General features: G+C 38.4%; 1 protein-coding gene across 3 annotated transcripts in view; it reads left to right on the top strand.

The window, feature by feature from the left end:
- The window catches only part of iqgap3 (IQ motif containing GTPase activating protein 3), a 47,948-nt gene that overhangs the window by 1,276 nt on the left and 25,626 nt on the right, over positions 1-21,046 (top strand). For 2 of the 3 annotated variants that reach the window (XM_087284973.1, NM_001308967.1), the window contains 18 exon segments: positions 2,268-2,355; positions 4,183-4,339; positions 5,003-5,080; positions 6,591-6,667; positions 6,754-6,821; positions 7,419-7,532; positions 10,827-11,081; positions 11,625-11,788; positions 13,092-13,179; positions 13,708-13,871; positions 14,478-14,638; positions 14,934-15,049; positions 15,883-16,046; positions 16,334-16,424; positions 17,048-17,215; positions 18,839-18,981; positions 19,078-19,248; positions 19,683-19,766. In XM_087284973.1, the coding sequence (XP_087141099.1) occupies positions 2,268-2,355; positions 4,183-4,339; positions 5,003-5,080; positions 6,591-6,667; positions 6,754-6,821; positions 7,419-7,532; positions 10,827-11,081; positions 11,625-11,788; positions 13,092-13,179; positions 13,708-13,871; positions 14,478-14,638; positions 14,934-15,049; positions 15,883-16,046; positions 16,334-16,424; positions 17,048-17,215; positions 18,839-18,981; positions 19,078-19,248; positions 19,683-19,766 (2,351 nt within the window). 3 annotated transcript variants of the gene reach the window in all.

Here is a 21,046-nt window from a genome sequence, read left to right as displayed (position 1 = left end):
TAAAAAACAAACAAACAAACAAACAAACTAACAAAAAAGTAAATAAAAAATCTTACACGTACCTTTGGAAGGTTGTGCAGAAAACTTTGGTGGTTTTAAAACCTTGACTTCTCCAAACCTTGAAAACGGTATTGTCCCATGCAGTTTCCCAGTGGAAACCCTTGAAAATATGAAGCAATAAATGTGTTTTTTACATCCTGAAAAGTATCTCTACATATAATTTTAAATTGAATTGATTCTTAACAATTTTTTTTTAATTTTTATTTTTTTATAGCCCTGAGTGATTACAATAAACAATTTTTTCTTTCAAAAATCAATGTCTGAAAAATTGTTTATTTTTATTCACGGAATTTTTTTATTATGAAAAAAACACAAAAATAAATAGGAAAGTTGATTTATGAATGTTCACAGTTATATATTATTATTTTTCTTCTGTATATTAGTCCACTTTTTTTTAGACGAGGGTCAGAATGACACGAGATTATTCAGAGACAGAGTAAAAATTACAAGAAAGATGGCAACAACATGATGTGATTTTCACACTCAGATTGGTTTGCCTATTAGTGAAATCTGTTTTATTTGCCAGTGGAAACCCTTCAAAAGTGGGAGTAAAATCTATGTTTTGTGTGTGTTTTATGTAAAGTGTACATGATAAAAAAGTATTTAAGATGTCTTTATATTATTTTGGAATTTAACTGCTGAGCTCATATGTGTGCTAGGCGACATTATAGTTACCTGTGTATAGTCCTCTTAAAAAATCTTATTTATTTAGTAAATGATTAGTTAACCTGTTTGCTATTATTGCTTATAATTTGTATTTGTTGTACATTTGGACTAACTCGTAGTGCAGTCTTTGTAAAACTTGCCTTTGATTCTATTTTAGGATGCTCGTTGTAGATTCATTCTGATAACTTTAAATAAACATGTAAAAAATAAATAAACAAATAAGATGTGTATATTCTGAAACCCGGTTGTTTGTTCTGTTCCTCAAAAAATAACGTTTTTGTGCCTGAAGAACATGGTCTGGAAACAAAATCTAGCACAATGATTGCATGGAGTTTCCATTGTGAAGCTTATGAACACCTTTTCCAAAGTTTTTATTGTTCAACAGCCCAGAACAAAGAACACACACTACACATACTGTACATATCATGCATGTTACATATTCAAACACCTGTCAAACAAAGAAAATGTGTATGGAAATTAAGGTTGTGGTACCTAATTTACTCATTTATCCCAATTTTAGATGTTGCCAGAGATTATCCCATTTTCTATGTACTTCTCCCTCATTATTTAATCTTTCCAGCATTCACTCAATTTCAATCATCCCAATAATTCACTCATTAATTTCTGGCATTCTGGGACGCTTCCAATCACGTACAGTATCATACTAGAATTTTTGTGTCTGTAACTCTGCAAGTATTACAAATACAGTTGAAGTCAGATTTATTCGCCCCCTAGAATTATTAGCCCCTCTTATTTATTTTTTTCCTCAATTTCTGTTTAACGGAGAGCAGATATTTTCAACACATTTCTAATCATAATAGTGTTAATAACTCATCTCTAATAACTGATTTATTTTCTCTTTGTCATGATGACAGTAAATAATATTAGACTAGATATTCTTCAAGACACTTCTATACAGCTTAAAGTGACATTTAAAGGCTTCACTAGGGTAATTAGGGTAACTAGGCAGGTTAGGGTAATTAGTAATTAGTTATTGTATAATGATGGTTCTGTAGACTATCAAGAAAATGTTTAGCTTATAGGGGCTAATAATTTTGACCTTAATATGGCTTTTAAACTAGCCGAAATAAAACAAATAAGACTTTCTTCAGAAGAAAAAATATTATCAGACATACTGTGAACATTTTCTGAATCTGTTAAACATCATTAAAAAATTCAATGTGGGGGCTAATAATTCTGATTTTAACTGTGAATAACTAGCTCAGAGATATTGGCAGGGCCAGATAGAATCTGCAGACGTTTTTTGCTATTTCTGCTGAGAATTTTGGTAAAAATATCCGGATTTCTGCAGAATTATTTTGGGAGTATCCAGCCGAGTATCATAACTAAAACCTTAATATATGAAATAAAAAGTAATACATTACTGAAATAAAACTGAATAAATTCAGATTTACACATTTACTCAAGTAAATAAACAGAATTAATGATGGGCTAAACATCTGCGGAATTCTGCGCGCGCAGATTCAGTGTGGGCCTAGATATTGCGATTTAAAAAAACTGCTTAACAAAATGTATTTCAGATGAGCGTCTGACCGCAGAAGAGATGGACGAACAGAGGATTCAGAATGTGGCTTATCAATATCTGTGTCGTCTAGAGGAGGCCAAAAGGTACACACACACACACACACACACACACACACACAGCATATACATGAGTTTAGTAAAACACACTGGTTTGTTTGTAGCGGCCATGTTTGATGCTTTTCTTTAATCTGAGTGTCCACGGCGTCTTAAAGTATTAAAACTCAAATTAATGTAGAAACATTTAAAGCCCTTAAAAAGTATTTAAAAGTCTAAAATGCTATTTTGCAAAGTAATAACTTATTTATCATTGATGGTTGTGTGCTAAAGTTTGCCTGAAAAATCTGTAATTATCAGAATGCTGTGTAGTTTATTAAATCAATAATATCCTGCTAGATATGACATCATGCTGCTTTGTTTACTGCTGTCATGAGAGCGACACTGTTATTTCTGCAGTTCTAAAGGTGTCAACCTGCGGAATTAGCTAGATTTAATAGATTTGTATCAGTATGAATAAAGTTTTAGTTTATGATTAGTTTCTTACATTAATATTTATTATATACTGTAAGTCAAAATGTCGTCAATGTTTTCTTTTAAAACCTAAAGTGGTTGTAAGGTCTTAATGTATGGAAAGTGTCTTAAAAGTGTCTTCAAGGCTTTAACAAGTATTGAATTTCACTCTCTGATTACTGTATATACTCTGTTGATGTTTGATGTTATTGTACTAGTCAAATATATTGATAATTTGATTAATATGCAGTTATTTAGTCATTAGCCACTATTAAAGGGATAGTTCACCAAAATGTAAAGTCTGTCATCATTTACTCATCTTTCCCTTGTCACAAACCTATTTTAGTTTCCTTTTTCTGTTGAATACAAAAGAAGATATTTAGAAGAATGCTGGAAACCAGTAACCATTGACTGGTCATATTTATCATGTAAACACACCAAAATCAATATGAACATTATAGCAGACACTGTAAACAGCTAATTCCCAGCTACTAGACATTACTAACAGGGTATTTAAGTGTCAGGCATTATTAATGGAGTTGAGATATTACGAGTGACTATGGCAATTAAATATTTAAGTTTAATAAAATAAGTAATGTTATGTGTGACGTTTATAAAATCTTTACACACATTCCCCATTTTATACACGTTTTAATAGATTTAAAAGTGCACTTGTGTGTCTGCCTTTTTTATTGATCAAGTGATAGATTTTAGAAAGAATAATAATCCCATTAATCTAGGCAACCACAGTAACTGACTCTGAGTTAAAGTTACCGCTCCTTCAGAAACGGGTTTGACTTACCCTGCTTTCTCGATTTTAACAAACCTGCCATTTTGAAACTGAAAACCCAGAGTTTCTCTCATTTCAGGGTTAAAGTACTCTGAGTTTTCACTTAACCTCCTTTCTGAACAGGCCCATTCTTTTGAGAAACATTTCAAATGTTTTGGAGCAGTAAACATGTCAGGCTAAATAATTTAAATGAATCACTGACTTCTGCTGTCTTCATTTATTTCAAAAACAGATTTTCTTTACAATTTAAAATGGCATTTTTGGACACCTTTCTGTTGGAGATACTGTTGTCCAAAAAAAAAAGTAAATAAAAAAATCTTACTTAATTGCAGAAAATATTGACTGTTTTAAAACCTTGACTTTTCCAAACTGCAGTATACCTTGAAAACGGTTATCGTCCATGTCTAGTATCAGCTGCACAGCTCATACATTATTATCCAGTTAGTAAGAGATTGTAAAAGCATTGAAATGTATTTCCTGCTCACTGGCCTGTTGTGAAGCGTTTAGATTTTGGTAGCTTGACTTAAAAAAAACAACAGCCTCTAGATGTTGTGATTTTGTGAGCCCTCCAAATGATCGATGCTGTTTGTGTGTGTCTGTGCCGTGTGCTGCAGGTGGATGGAGGAGTGTCTGAAGGAGGATCTGCCTGCTCCCACAGAGCTGGAGGAGGCTCTGAGGAACGGTGTTTATCTGGCCAAACTGGGCCACTGCTTCGCTCCTCGTGTGGTTCCTCTCAAGAAGATTTATGACCTGGATCAGCAGCGCTACAAGGTCAGCACATAATGACTGAAGGTTTGGGCCGGGACACATCAACCCTGCAGTCGGCCATTGGGTTTTGATGGTTGTCGGTTCGGCTAGTGTATATGTGGTGTTTACCTCATGTCGGCACTCATTGACCAAATTGAGTGTGTAGAATCGGTGTCAGCTAAATAGAATGCTCTGATTGATTATTCAGTCATAGTGTGGCGTAGTGAAGTGACGTAGCAAGTAAACAATTCCAGCCAAGAGGGAATACAAAGAGGCTGTAATTTCACTCCATTTTTTTTCCATCCATATTTGGCGACAATATGGATTATTGGACATATTTCCAGGAGCGAATCCCTCTATGGGGAGTGACGTTTACTGTGAAAATGGACACTATCATACACCTGCCCCAATGTGGCACAAGGGATGTTTAGCTATTGTCAGACCGGCGCAGCTATCATTTTCACTTTCTGGGTTTCGTCGATGCTGGTTATTTGGTGTCAGCTTGGTGTGAATATGATCCAATGAAAATAATCATTTTCTGCAAAAAAATATTTGCTATTTGTCTTAAAGTAAGAACCCTGCTTTTATCTAGGATGTCATGTGCATGGCTCCATATTTTAAGGAAACATCATATATATATATTTATCTTTTAAATGACGTGACGTGTGTGTGATTTGTGCTGCTCAGGTCTCTGGGCTTCAGTTCCGTCACACTGACAACATCAACCACTGGAGGAATGCCATGATGGAGGTCGGACTGCCAACGGTAAATCTGATTTTTTTAATATTTATTTATATATATACTGTTGGCGATTGGATGGATGTTAGCCCAGTTTACCAGAACATTGGACAATTAAGACCCGTTTAAAATTATATATATATGTATGTTTATATATATATATGTATGTATATATATGTATGTATGTATGTATATATATATATATGTATGTATATATATATATATATATATATATATATATATATATATATATATATATATATATATATATATATATATATATATATATATATATATATATATGTGTATATATATATATAATTTTAAACGGGTCTTAATTGTCCAATGTTCAGGTAAACCTGGCTAACATCCATCCAATCGCCAACAGTCCATCCTAATACAGCTTTTACAGGGTATCCGTGAGGTCTTCAAAGTGTCTTAATTCTCCAAGGCAAAGTTTTAGCCCTTAAAGTCTTAAATCTACAGAAGTAGTGTGTTTTAGGTCTTAAATCTTTTTTAACAAGTCTTAATTTTCCTTTGTTCATGTATAGCTAGCTCCCCAATTTGGCCATTAACACTCATCAACAAAATCTTAATAAAACTTTTCATTTAACAATAGCATCTTTGACTCTGTTTACCGTAATGTTTTATTACTTTCCTTACAGTAACATTTGTTTAAAAGTTATCCATTTATTTACTGCTTAGGAGACTGATCTGACCTATATTTTTTATTATTAAATGTATTACATTAGTATGTATTACAGTGAAAATCTTTTCCAACTGAGATATTCGAAAAAAATCCTTAGTATTCAGCCTTGTACAAGTCTAAAATTTCTTTCATAATGGTCTTAAAAAGGTCTTAAATCTTAAATTTAACTTTAAGACCTGCAGAAACCCTGTTTTAACAAGTTTTTCATTAACTTAGTTTACCAGTGTGTGGTTTATTTGTTTTTCTTACAATCACTCCATGTATTTATTGCTACCTGTTGAAGACAGTCTTGGAAAGAGTGTTGTACGGTTAGATTAATATAAAGCAATTTTTTAAAAGTTATGTTGAAAAATGTATGTGTGTATATAACTTCTGTTTGACTGTTTTTACTCATAATTTAAAATATGTAGTTATAAAATAGTTGTATAATTCGAGCAAATGTAAATCCATTAAGTGGGGCAGGGAAGTAAGAATCATTTCTACAGGCCATTAGAAAACATCCTCACAATTCTGTCCTGTATACCTATATCTGAAAAATCTGTGCTAGACGTTTTCTCAAAAGTAAATCTTTAAAAGCTGCTTTAGATGTTTATCTTATGTATTGTATATTGCTATTGTTATTATTTTCAAAATAAAAGTAGTATTTTTAAAGTCTTGCGAATTTGATCAGTTTTTTTGCCATGAAATAGCCAGAGACGCTATGATATGATATGTCAATAAACTCAAGTCTCTCCCCACAAGCCTGAAATGTCAGTCTTAAGGGTCTAAAATTTGATTTGATGAAACCTCTCTCGAAGAGAATAATGGTAACCTGCTTCTGTCCTGCAGATCTTTCATCCAGAGACGACGGATGTGTATGATAAGAAGAACATGCCGAGAGCGGTGTACTGTATTCATGCTCTGAGGTCTGCGTCTGTGCTCATTATTATCATAATCACATTCTGTCTCTGTGTGTGTTAATGACTGCCTGCTTTCTGATCTCTTCTGTTAGTTTGTACTTGTTTCGTTTGGGACTCGCTCCTCAGATCCACGACCTCTGTGGAAAGGTCAAGTTCACCGGTAAAATTCATTATGATTTATTTTATTAATTAAAGTGATGCACTTTTATGTTTCATAGCAGAGCAGTTTTCCTTTCTTGAGTCCTAAAGTGAAATCAAACATTTTCTCTTTTTATTTAATTGTATCCAAAGTAAAAGTGTGCTGTGTATGTTTATTATATTATATATCAATTATAGGTGTGGAATAAATTCATTTTTTAATCTTGAAATTAATCTAGATTAAAATGGCTCATTTGAATTCTGCCTAAGGCATTCAGAATATGAGAGCTACCCAAATAACAACTAAAAGTAAGTCTTTGAGAACGGGTTTCTCAAGCCAGGGGCTCAACTCCTGTTTCCAAAATGCATCACAAACTGCTTAAGGAACTGTTCTACTCTGATAATTGGTGACGAAAATAAATTATGTTTAATAAGATGTACTTGTGTTTACTAACTGTTTATTCAGTCAAAGATGAATGTTGAATTGTCGACCTACATAAGCTCCAAACAGCCATTTTATGCATATATCTAATTTGCCACACTTTATACATTGCTGTATTTGACTTTGAGAAAGGTGTAAGAAGCAGGATTTATACGCAGTGTTTTGTGTGTTTTGCAGAGGAGGAGATCAATAACATGAAGCTGGAGCTGGATAAATACGGCATTCAGATGCCGGCGTTCAGCAAGATTGGAGGAATCCTGGCCAATGAGCTCTCTGTGGACGAGGCGGCAGGTGGGTGTGGCAGACTGCTCAATTAAACAACTAAATATAATTATAACTGAAATGTTTATTAAAATATGCTTTAAGATTTTTTTTTCTCATGATTTGTAACTCCCTCTGTGAAACCCAGACTAATGTCGCATAATATATTTCACAGAAAAAGCTTCTAAGTTGTACACCCTTAATGATAATAATAATAAATAAATATATAAATAAATAAAATACAGTGCTTCTCACACATTGGGCTCTATTTTAATGATCTAGGCACAGAGTCTAAAGCTCATGCCACAAAAGTATTTAGGATGTGTCTGAATCCACTTTTGCTATTTTAAGGATGTAAAAATCCGCTCTGCACCCCAGCGCATCGTTTAACAGGGCTATGCTTATTCTCTTAATGAGTTCTGGGTGTGTTTTGAGCATAACCTGCATTATTATCAGAGTCTCGTCTCTCATTTGCTTTAAGAGTCAGTTGTGTCGCTCCATGGTGCATTTGCTATTTACATGTCGACTCTGTAAGAGTAAAAACTGAACACTTCACTAGCAAGGAAACAGTTAAACAGAGCATCTGCAGCACAAGGATAAAGAACGAGCCTCCTCCATTCAGCCTCTTTACTTTCTCTTTACTTTTACTCTTTAGTAGAGAAAGGGGGTAAACTCGTTCCACTGAACACGCCTATTAGCCCAGTGGTTCCCAACCTTTTTTTTTTTTTTTGCCTGAGACAGCCTTTTCCCTAAAAAAATATTGTAAGGCCCTTCTCCACATTTAATGATAATATTACTCATATAAGTTTGCAGTAGGTATGACAAAAATTTTTTTTTCGAACAAATGATATGTTTATCCTCAAATAATAGCCTAATGTAAAACATAAAAGCAAAACATCATCAGGCCCTTTGTGTTGGGTACACCTTGTGGTATTGGGGAGTCGTCTGCAAATGTCGTGTTAAAGGTGCAGTAGGTGATCTTCCACAATGCTAACAGCTTAGCATCAATCTCTGAATCACAGTGGCTGTTTCTCAATTCCAAGAACGCAGAGAACGGACTTGTGTTTTTGTGGAGAGCGGTCTTGCCAGGTGTCCTCGGAAGAACGAACTCTGGAGACCGCGAGGGCAGAGAACGCGTCCTTTGAGAATTGAGATGCTGCGTTCTTCCTGATGGTCACATGACCTTCACGTGTTTTAAATTGTAAATTATTTAAACATTACAGCATTCATACAAAGATTTATGGTTTTTCCCCTTTTCAAAATATATACTTTGCATGAAAACATTATAAATATATGTTGCACAATATAAATAAAACAGATTTTAATACGCATTTCAGCGAACCAGCACCCTTAATGTGTTTATTCTTTTATTAAGATGTCCATGGTAATGTTTACTGTCACCGTTTCATATAGGGAAACTCCTGATGTAACTAATTCATATCTATGAACTTAAATAATAAATCTAGATGAAATGCAGCGCTTCCCACCTCCAGTCGCAATGGCTTCTGGGACTTCCAGAGCGAGTTCGGTGCTCTAGTCTGCATCAGTGCGTCCTCTATATCAAGATCACATCCGGGAAGTTTCACGCGTCCTCCGTACTTGCGGTCTTGAGTATTGGAACTGAACTTAGGCAGCTGATGATGACGTTACACGAGAACACGAGGACGCAAGACCGCTGAAGAACACATATTGAGAAACAGCCAGTCCCTCCCATGCCGTCCAGAGCCACGCCTCCTAAAACAGGAGCACGCCTACCTTAAAGATGACAGCTAAAGAGCCCTCTTTCGTGTTAAAAGCGACCAGTGCTTGTCCGGCGGCGTGCAGGAATTACACTCATTACTAAGCCAAACTGACATGCTATTTCAGAGTGAATATTTAGAGTTGCATGGTAAACAATATAGGGTCTAGGCGGAATAGCGGTGTTTACTTGTGTTTTGTTGTTAAACTAAATAAAATCTACATTATTAATGCTGTAAAAGGACCTTATGAAACTGAAAATAGTCTTATCAGTCTTTCACCGGGAGATTTTTTAAAGTTTTGATTCAGCATGTTTTTGCCGATCGCGCACATGCTTGCTCTCTCTCTCTCTTGTGAACGCGCAGCACGTCTATGCACAAACAGCGGTCGGCGGAGCTGTGTACAAACTGCTGTGCAGTTGTTCAAATCTGCATTTGCTGACAGACAGTCTGAGCTGCTTATCAGAATTATGAGAGATGTCCGCCTGACTCTATTTAATTCGATGAACATTTTTTAGCTTTATGCCTTATGCAAAATATAAAAATACATATAAATACATTTAGATCATTTACTTTAATCATTACTATTGGAATGTGAAGAGACTTTCAACCAGCACAACAACAAATGTTTCTGAAGACAGTCACCTACTGCACCTGTAATTTGGATGGCCTCATGCTCTCGTTAGCAAGAACTTGGCGCAGATAATGCACTGTGGCCGGGTCAGGGATTCCTTGCTTCGAGAAAATTGAATAAAACCATATTTCAGGTAACTATTTTGTTATTTCTTGCATTTCGTGTTTCCAGTAAGTATTGTTAGCGCTGCGACCTGAAATGTTTGGGACTTCGTCACCTGGGTCTAGTATAGTTGCTGAAGGCAAATCAGTGAGACTTTTTTTTTTTTTTTGTGGAGGATAAATTACAAATTTGTCCATTTTATTCATTTTTATTTATTTTTTTGGTTAGCCAAAATTGTCATCCTAAACGTTAACTGCTAAACTTTGTTTAAAATATGATGCAACCCCCCCACGGAGCATGTGAGGTCCCCTTGTGGGCCAGGACCTCCCTGTTGGGAACCGCTGCATTAGCCTACATATTTAATTTCTTTTGCAGAAATAGACTATTATATGTGTGGTCATCAGATTGTAGCCATAGGTCAGAACAGAATAGCCTACCTATTATAATTTGAGACACTTTCTTGCAGGATTTCACTGAACATATTAAGCAACGAGTGTGCATCGCTTTTTAGTGCACTCTGATCTCCGTCTCCTGCGCAGCTCCCTCTCCATCTCCCTGTGGGTTCACATCCATCGCACTGATCTATTTCCACATCTAATGAAGGATCTTTATAAGAGTCACTATGAAGTGCAGAGGAGCTAAAAAAAGAGCAGACACACCGCAGACATGCTGCTTCAGACAAGCTTGTGCAGGCCACGGTTTCTGTTTGCGTCATCAGAACAAAAAAATCTTTCAGTGGCCGAATATTCTGTGCATCCTTTCTAAATATGAATATAGATATTATAGGTACACCCCTGTAATTTCCTTTATTGAGGCTGCAGCACACATTTGATGTTTGTGTTGTCTCTGCAGTGCACGCGGCTGTGATCGCCATCAATGAAGCAGTGGATCGTGGGTGTGTTCAGACCACCGCTCAGACCCTGAGAAACCCCAACGCCATGCTGAACGCCCTGCAGGACCCGCTGATGCCTGTATATCAGCAGATGCTGCAGCAGGCGCGCGTGCAGAAAGCAGCGCGGGCACGGACCAACACTTCAGAGGAGAAGGACATTTATGAGGAATATCTGACGCAGAGAGAAATACAGGACTCCATCAACACCGTCAACAGTGAGTCACATTACTGTGTAAAGCACATTTGGGTTGGATTTCAACTCTATAACAACATTACATTTCAATAAATCGTATGTAATGTTCATTTTTTATAATGCATTGACACTTGATGATTATTATTATTGTGGTAAAAAAACAGTTACGACAACTGTAGTGTTTATTTTTTGGTGGTATTTTTATAGATTCAGGGTTCTTAAAAGTGCTTGAATGTCGGACATTCCTATTTAAGGATTGGAAAGTACTTCATTTAAGCACTTTCAAGGACCCGTGTTTGTTTTAAGTTTAAGTGAATTTAGATGTGCTTGAATTAAGTGTGTGTGTGTGTGTGTGTGTGTGTGTGTGTGTGTGTGTGTGTGTGTGTGTGTGTGTGTGTGTGTGTGTGTGTGTGTGTGTGTGTGTGTGTGTGTGTGTGTGTGTGTGTGTGTGTGTGTGTGTGTGTGTGTGTGTGTGTGTGTGTGTGTGTGTGTGTGTGTGTGTGTGTGTGTGTGTGTGTGTGTGTGTGTGTGTGTGTGTGTGTGTGTGTGTGTGTGTGTGTGTCAGTGCGTGCAGCAGTGGAGCGTGTGGATGAGGCTCTGGACTGCAGTGATGCGCTGGGGTTGCTGTGTGCTCTACAGAACTCCAGCTTAGCGCTCAGAGGACTGATCCGAGATCACGCATCCTGGTACCTGGAGCAGCTAAGTGCAGACCGAGAGCAGAAAGCCCTGGTGAGACACACACACACAATCATCACTAGCTGTGGTTTCATCCAAACTAATTTAGTGCACAAAACTGGAATATTGCATGACACATCAGTGAATAAAGCAGCGTTTGAGAAACAGAACTTAAATATAATAGTCATAAATATTGCTGAGAGAAGTGTGGTTTGCAGCACTGTTGGGATTTGTTACTGTGGTGTTTGTTCTCCTCCAGACAAAAATTATCTCTATTTTTTTCATATCAGTCTGTCGATAGTCATCATGATAAATGTCAAATCTTGATATCTCTCAATTTTATAGGATTTCCAGCACGCCAGTTCCATTGTGCAGCTGATTTAGCACATCTTGTGAAATGTTTTAGCTGTCTGACAATATACATAATAAACAAAAGAACAATCTTGATCGACTGTATAATATTGTTCAACATCCGAGCAAAGTGAAACAGGTTTGGACCAAGTAAAAGGTGAGTTAATTGTGACAGAACTTTCCATTTTGGATGACCTCTCCTTTTAATGGCGAGTATTTAGGGATGCTAATGATTACTTGATAATCCATTGATTGTCAATAACCCTTTAATCAATAGTCCTTATTAATGACTGATTAAGCATTGAATTTTAAGTGTTTAGTTCTGTTTTGCGCTGAGATGCCATCGTGCAGTTATGCTCATCAGTCACGGAGGATGACGTTGTTATGATGACTGCGCCGGCGTGATCTTCTTGCAGTCAAACAATGCAAAACTGCTTTAAAGTGTAGTGTACACATTACAGCCTCACATTTGACAAGCTCTGAGTGAGTGGGCGTAACCGTGGTGAACTATTGATTTTCAAGACAGCCTCGCTGCAGCCAATCATAAGCATTTGATCCGGGCACGTTAAGGATGCCGCAGGTTTTCTAGCTCACTGACGTTAACAAGATTATACCCCTGGGTATCGAAATTTTGGTACCGAACGAAAATGATTTTTTCGATACTCGATAGTATCGAGACAATTTGGTCGGTGCTTAAAGTATCGAACTCGATACCCAGCCCTCGGAAGAAGAATACTGAAGCATTTTAAAACCAACTGGTGGAGGTCTGAGGCCTTTTACATTTCACATCTGCAACAATGGAGAGCTGCAGACCAATATTAACGATTCAAAGAGCCTCTCACACACTTCTATCTGATCATCAGCCATCAAAAACACATGAGAGCGCACGCACAGACTTCACTCTCTAAAGCTGTCCACAATGTGCATAAAAATAGGTAGATGCAGACATAGTTAGTGTTCAGTGATAAAGCAGCGCCCCCTGCTGACTGAAGTGTGTGTTTGTCAGGATCTGGGCTGTGTGGATCCTCTGGAGAGAGAAGAACTGCAGGAGGGCATCAACATGGCCAATGAGGACGCGAAGAGAGACCAAACCAGTGAGTGACGCCTCTGACACACACACTCACACACACATTGACATTAGGGCTGTATGATGTATTAGGAAATGTCTTAGTTGTGTAAGTTTGTTTCTCACAGACTTGCGCTCTGCATGGCGGCATTTTCTTCAGCAGAAATGTATTTTTATAATGTCAGTCATGTTTTTGCATCTGTCGCTATGGTGACACACAGGCGTCTGACGCTCCGCCCTCCTCTGAAAAGAGCACTATCTCATTTGAATTTAAAGCGACAGTCACCAGAACGCAACAATTAGGATCAAAGCCTGAAATGTTCCGTTTCAGAGAGTCAGAGGACATTATCTGTGTGCTGTTCTCAGCTCAAACTCAAACACACACACACTCTAGACACACACACAGCAGAGATGCATTTCAAAAATGGGACGAATAGGTCTCTAAGGGGCTGATAATATTGCCCACAGCAGTTTTTACTTTTATGAACTTAAAACTCAGACCTCTTAATCGTACATTAATCATTGGTGTTAAATCTTTGTGTGCGTGTGTGTGCAGTGCAGCAGGCGGTGTGTAAAATAAACGAGGCTGTTCGGCGTGGAGAAGCTCGTCAGACGGTTCGTGCTCTGATGAATCCAGACGCTCATCTGCCAGATGTCTATCCGTTTGCAGCAGAGCTTTACCAGAGAGAGCTGGCACCACTGCAGCGCCAGTGCCCGCAGGTAACACACACACACTTCACAGTGCCCGCAGGTAACACACACACACTTCACAGTGCCTGCAGGTAACACACACACACTTCACAGTGCCCACAGGTAACACACACACACAAAACACACACACACTTCACAGTGCCCACAGGTAACACACACACACAAAACACACACACACACACACACTTCACAGTGCCTGCAGGTAACACACACACACTTCACAGTGCCCACAGGTAACACACACACACACACATTTCACAGTGCCCACAGGTAACACACACACAAACCAGTACTGAACCTCTGAATTGCAGTTTCTATTTGTGTGTGAGCGTCTGTGCATTTGTGCTTCTTTTTGTGTGTGTGTGTGTGCGCGCGCAATTTTGTAATTCTGTGTGTGTGTGTGTCTGTCTGTGTGTGTAATTCCTTGTGTGTGTATGTGTGCGTATCTGCAATTCTGTGAATCTGTGTGAGTGTGTGGGATTTGTGTGTATCCATCCATCCATGCGTGCGTGCGTGTGTTTGTTTCATTGTGATTGTGTGTGTGTGCGCATGTGTGTGTGCACATTTGTGATTGTGTGTGTGTGTGTGTGTGTGTGTGTGTGTGTGTGTGTTCAGGCTGAGCTGCAGCAGGAGGAGCTGTATGTAGCAGTAGAGATGCTCTCTGCAGTGGCTCTGGTCAATCAGGCTCTGGAGGTCCGAGATTTCGGAGCGTTCAGTTCTACAGTGATCAGTCCTGCAGCCGGACTCACAGACATCGATGACAGTCTGATTCAGAGGTAATAATAATCCTGTATTGCTGTATTGCACTTTTAAAACTTCATTCTCAAAGTGCTTTACACTTTAAAAATACGAGGAGAGCAAAAAAACAGTTATAAAGAAGATAAACATTAGATATAAAATATAAAACAAGTCATAAACATTGTAAATATACATATCAAAGCTACACATTGGACACATACAGATGCCTAATTTCTTGTCATTAATTGATCAGTGTCTTGTGCTAAAATGATGATAATTTGCTGGCCTACTCCTGCCTCGGCTTGTGATCAGTCATAATGAGTGTGTGTTCAGGTATTTCGAGGAGCTGTGTGAGCTGAAGCGGAGCGCTGGAAAATCTCTTCTGTCCTGGAATGATCTGCAGACGGGCCTGAACGCTGTCAACACTTCTGCTCATGAGGAGCACGAACGTCAGTCCGCTTTTGTTGTGCTTATTTTACTAGTGGCTTATAGCAGCTTTACTAAGGAAATATTTAAAAAGGTCTAGTTGTTTATCAGTGTTTTTGTTTATATGGTTTTGCTACAATGCATGATTATTAAAAGGGAGCTGTTATGCAAAAATCACTTATGCAGGGTTGAGTGTCAGCAGTGTGTGATTATATATCCAGCATCTAATGGTGGACATGAATTACGTGAACAGTCTGCAGAAACACTGTGATTGACATTCTCCCTCTGTAAGCCCCGCCCACTAGTGGGCATCTCTCCATCTCATTAGCATGTCCAGCAGCCCTGAGTGAGAAGCAGCCGTCTGTCCATTAGCCATTAAAGTGTTTGAGCTGCTGAAGATGATGTCAGCATAGACTAAGAGGATTATAGATGTGGAGGTGTAGATGAACAGAGACAGGAGCCACATAGACTGACAGAAGCATCAACACACACACACACCTGACCAGCACTGCCAACACACACACTGCTGTTTTACATCTGTCATTTTGGCATCTGTAGCTCCGCCCTTTTCTAAAAAGAGCACAATCTCATTTGCATTTAAAGCGACAGTCACCAAAACCCCACAGGGGCAGTTTCAGAGAGCTGGAGAACATTATCTGTGTGATATTCTCAGCTCAAACTTCACTACACCTTTATCAGACTTATTTTACATTTCAAGCGCTTATGATTGTAAATTATATACTGAATACTCTTTCCCAATGCTGCTGATTTGGCATTTAAGTATCACATAGATAGCAGCTTTACTGACTGTGTGGTTGTTGTTGTTGTTGTTGTTGTTGTTGTTGTTGTTCTCCAGAGATTGTGACCATCGGTCTGATCAATCAGGCTCTGAGTCGCAGTGACCCTCAGAAGACTCTTTCTGCGCTCATGCTGCCCTCTAGTGGCCTGGAGGACGTCCAGCCACTCAATGCCAGACGCTACCATGACCTGCTGATCCGCGCACGCAGACACAAGGCCGAGGTGTGCAGATTTAATTCTATAGCGCTTTTCATGAATTGGATATAAAATAAATAAGTTAATAAGAAAATAAATAAGTTCTATTACAGTATTTAAACAAAGTATAGTTGAGATATTTCAGTTGATTTTTTTATGCATTAAAATGACTGGAAACGTATCTAGTGTAAAAAGCCCAACACAGATCAGAAAAGTAAATAAAAGTTACACTAAAATTAAAATACGCTGTTTTTCCTTAATGTTTCTCCACTTCCTGTCTGACCGTGTTCCCGTTTCTGTTTGTGTTACTCTAGTTGAGCCGAGACCCTGGAGCTGAGCTCTGGTTGGCTGACATTCAGGAAGGTGTGAGAATGGCCAATCAGGACACTCAGAAAGCCCTGAAGAGTGAGTGAACACACACACACACACATATTATATGATTATTATAATGTAGTTTTCTTTTATTTATTTATTTATTTTTAAGTGCTCTTTATAGAAACCAATGCTGATTTCATTTAGCAGATGCTTTATCCATTTCTGTGGATAAAATAAGCTCTTCACATTATCACAGTGTATACAGTGGGTACGGAAAATAATCAGACCCCCTTGAGTTGTTTACTCTGTTATGTTGCAGCTCTTTGTTAAAATCGTTTAAGTTGATTTTTCTTCCTCAGTGTACACACGTCCGCCCTTATTGACAAAACAAAATTAGCAGAATTAATAAAAAAGAAAGACTGAAATATCACATGGTGCTAAGTGTTCAAACCCTTGCTGATTTTTTTTTTTTTTTGCATGATTTAGTAGTAATTACTATTACTATGACGAGTCTAAATTATTTATTTGTTTTTTTACTTTTCCCTCCTCCGAGCATACAGAAAGCGGAGAGTGTGTGCTGCAAGTGGTTTGTCAAGTCCACTCACGTGTGTGAAGCACACTAAACATTGCACTGTGTTCTCCAAGGGGAATGTTGGTGCATATGGAGAGGAAAAGTGTCACCTGTTTGTTTGTTTGTGTGTGTGTGTGTGCAGTGTGTCTGGGTCTAGCAGCAGTCAATCAGGCGGTGAAAGAGTGTAAAGCGTCTCAGACGTTGCGTGTTCTGCGTCTACCTGAGGTGGCGCTGCGGAGCGTGGTGTCGGAGTGTGCTGATGGGTATCAGACGGAGCTGACTGCACTTCTCCGCGCAAAAACACTGGAGGGTCAGTCAAACACACACACCTGTTAGCTTTGCATTTACTTTACAATTTTAATATTCTGTTTTAAATTCCACATAAAATCCAAATGTTAATTTCTTACTATTTTTTTTTCTTTTTTTTGCTTGCAGTCTTAAAGTTACAATGAAATCTCAATATACTCTTATTTGTATGTGTATGCAGGAGTGCTTCTTATAAATGATCTATTTATGCACTTATTATTTTGTAAAATTCATTTGCCCTCAAAATCGCACCTAAAAAAAATGGAATCGCATTTCATAAATTTTTCTCCCCCCCTCAAAACGACTTTTCTTCACTTCTGGTGACATGGAATTCTTTTAGGGCGGGGCTCAGTGCTTTAGGGTGGAGCTATCAGTGCTTTAAGGCGGGGCTATCAGTGCTTTAGGGCAGGGCTATCAGTGCTTTAGGGTGGAGCTATCAGTGCTTTAAGGCGGGGCTATCAGTGCTTTAGGGCAGGGCTATCAGTGCTTTAAGGTGGAGCTATCAGTGCTTTAAGGCGGGGCTACCAGTGCTTTAGGGCAGGGCTATCAGTGCTTTAGGGTGGAGCTATCAGTGCTTTAAGGCGGGGCTACCAGTGCTTTAGGGCAGGGCTATCAGTGCTTTAGGGTGGAGCTATCAGTGCTTTAAGGCAGGGCTATCAGTGCTTTAAGGCGGGGCTATCAGTGCTTTAGGGCAGGGCTATCAGTGCTTTAGGGTGGAGCTATCAGTGCTTTAAGGCGGGGCTATCAGTGCTTTAGGGCAGGGCTATCAGTGCTTTAGGGTGGAGCTATCAGTGCTTTAAGGCGGGGCTATCAGTGCTTTAGGGCAGGGCTAACAGTGCTTTAGGGTGGAGCTATCAGTGCTTTAAGGCGGGGCTATCAGTGCTTTAGGGCAGGGCTATCAGTGCTTTAGGGTGGAGCTATCAGTGCTTTAGGGCGGTAGCTATTAGTGGTTTAGGGCAGGGCTATCAGTGCTTTTGGGCGGGGCTTTTAGTGCTTTAGAGTGGAGCTATCCGTGCTTTAAGGCGGGGTTATCAGTGGTTTAGGGCGGAGCTATCAGTGGTTTAGGGCGAAGCTATCAGTGGTTTAGGGCGAGGCTATCAATGCTTTAGAGTGGAGCTATCAGGATGTTGTTTCTGCTCTGCCTTTTTCCATTAAATTTTTCTTAATTTTGTTAGCAATACCCATCTTCCAACTGTCCAATTGGTTCACAAAGGACAAAATCATGGACCGCCCTACAGTTTTTGTTTCTAATTTCAAGAGTGTATCAATGTATGTCATTATGATAGAGAAATTAAGGACCATCTTTTCATTTCATCGTAAGTTGAACAATTAATCAGTTAATCCACTGAAAAATATCTGCCCAACTGCTTCCCCTAGGGAACGGCAGACCTTCTATGATTGCTCTGATTGGGTGAAATATTCTTAGGCACACCCCTCCCAACATAAATTTGCTGTGAGAGGCGGAGCTCAAATTAACCCCGCCTCTTACTTCATATTAAATTTGAGTTTGCAAATACATCATCAGAGAGTATACACCATACATTAGTCTGAAAATCAGACTATTGCTGATTCTTAGTTTTGTGTGTGTGTGTGTGTGTGTGTGTGTGTGTGTGTGTGTGTTGATCAGGAGACAACAGAAGTCCGTGGATGAGGACCAAACTGGCGGACAGCAGCTCTTATTTCTTCCACCTGCAGAAACTGGAGGGCAGCTGGGAAAGACCTCAAGGGTTCGTCCAGAACAGCACTTTCCTGACCCACGAGGAGATTCAGGTGAGACGCACCTGAACCAGGACAACACACTGAGGCTGTGTGCAATTAATCGAAAGCCTATTTTCTGTGTGTGCTCAAATGTGTTTGTTCCTGCAGGCCGTGTGCAGTGGTGTAACTGCAGCTCACAGTAGAGATGTGCAGTGGAGGGCCAGTGAGCCGCTAGTGCTGCAGCTGCAGGCGCGCATGCGAGGGTTTCTGCTGCGGCTCAAGCTGCAGGAGCGTCTGCATTTCCTCAACACACAGCTGCCCGCCGTCATCACCATACAGGTGACGCTCGCCTACACACACAAACAACATCAGACTGCACCACACAGGGTTAAACCACGACTTTATCATCCGCTTCATGCTTAAAGGAAATCAAATATACTTAAAAATAAGTTACACTTTCACAGCAAATTATCATGATTTTAACTTGATATTCTGATATATAAATGTTTTTAAATTAATTAAGTCTTGTGTGTTGTTCAGATTGACTCCCCTTGCGTTATGTTGGTGTTGTTTTGCCACATCGACTTCGATTATAATCACATTTATTGATTGCAGACAGCTCTACAACTCTATTTAATCGTGAAATGAATCAATCTCTAATTTAATGTGATGCATTGTGTCTCCATCTCTGATGTGTGTTGTTATTGTGTGTGTCTATATATTATTTAATACTGTTGAAGTGCAGAGTGTTACAGTGCTGTGTTTGTGTTCAGTCTCACTGGAGGAGATTCACACAGCAGAGGGAATACAAGCGCAGACTGCAGTATCTCTACCGCAACTGGAGAGCTATTGTTAAGGTAATGAACCAAAGGTCGAGTTTTAAGACAAAACCATTTTTGTTTCTGTATACTAGTGCATAGTATTATGTTATAGCAATATAATCTGTTTGTGGTGTGTGAAATATTGGAGTAAAATCCTAAATAGTTTTCTGGGAGGTTTTATTAAAGGGATAGTTCACGCAGAAGTGTAAAGCCTGGCATGATTTAACGTCGACTTGTTCCAAACCAGTTTCTTGTTTTGTTAAAAACAAAAGATAAAGTGGAAAACAAATTTAATGTGTGGTTCATAATCAGGACCAGGCAGAATCTGCTGACATTGTTTTGTAATTTCTTACAGAGTTTTGTAAAATAAAAAATAAAAAATCTGCAGGTTTATGTAAAATGATTTTGAGAGTACATTAACTAAAGACTTGCCACATTAAATTAAATATAATAAATTTATAACTTGCAAGTCTGTCATATATCTATTAAAAGACAGAAAATATATAAAATATATATTATATAGAAAATATTATTATTTTTAATATGATATAAAATATTATACTTTGTTTATAAATTGTATTTGAAATAAACATATTCAATAGTAATGCAGTAATAAATATATATTTACGCATGTCTACACAAGTAAATAAATAGGCTCAATGATGGATTAAAAAAAAATCTTTGAGTTTCTGCAGATTTCCTATGGGCCTGTAATTAAACTTTAGACCAGGGGTTCTCAACCTTTTTCCTTCGGGGCCCACTTCTTTCTACGATCAATTTTTGAAGGCCCCCCTGTCCGACATTTTCTCTAAAAATGTTTGTTTAAATGCTCATTTAAACCTTTACATACAGTAAGACAGCCTAGATCTGTTGAAACGTGTCGATCTGATGGCGGTTGAGTTTGCAGCTATTTGTTATTGGGAGATCGCTGACAGGAACAGTGTACAGCTCCACCAGAGCTCGTCTGAAGCTCATATGCATTTATTTTACATTCTATGACAGAAACGGCATTGAGCCTCGCTAGATCCTCCTGTATGGGCGTCTGTCTGTTATAAAACACTCGCATGACATTAATTTGGTCAACTGTATGAATGAATTAAACAGTTCACAAAAAAATACACAGAGAGAGACTTGCATAGCTTGTGAATGAACAGGCTTGCGTGTACTAGCTGCTGACTGAGGCTGTTTTTGTGCCGGGTTTTTAAAGTAATCAATCAGGGAACACGAGAGAGTGTTTTACTTTGAATAATTTTATAAAGCATATTAATAATGAAGTCCCAAAATTATAGTAGAATATTGAGAGTTCATTTTAAGCT

Source organism: Danio rerio, chromosome 16, assembly GCF_052040795.2.
Source record: "Danio rerio strain M-AB ecotype USA chromosome 16, GRCz13ab, whole genome shotgun sequence".
Lineage (NCBI taxonomy): Eukaryota > Metazoa > Chordata > Actinopteri > Cypriniformes > Danionidae > Danio > Danio rerio.
Note: the sequence above shows the minus strand (reverse complement) of the source record. Positions and strands in the feature narration are given on the sequence as shown.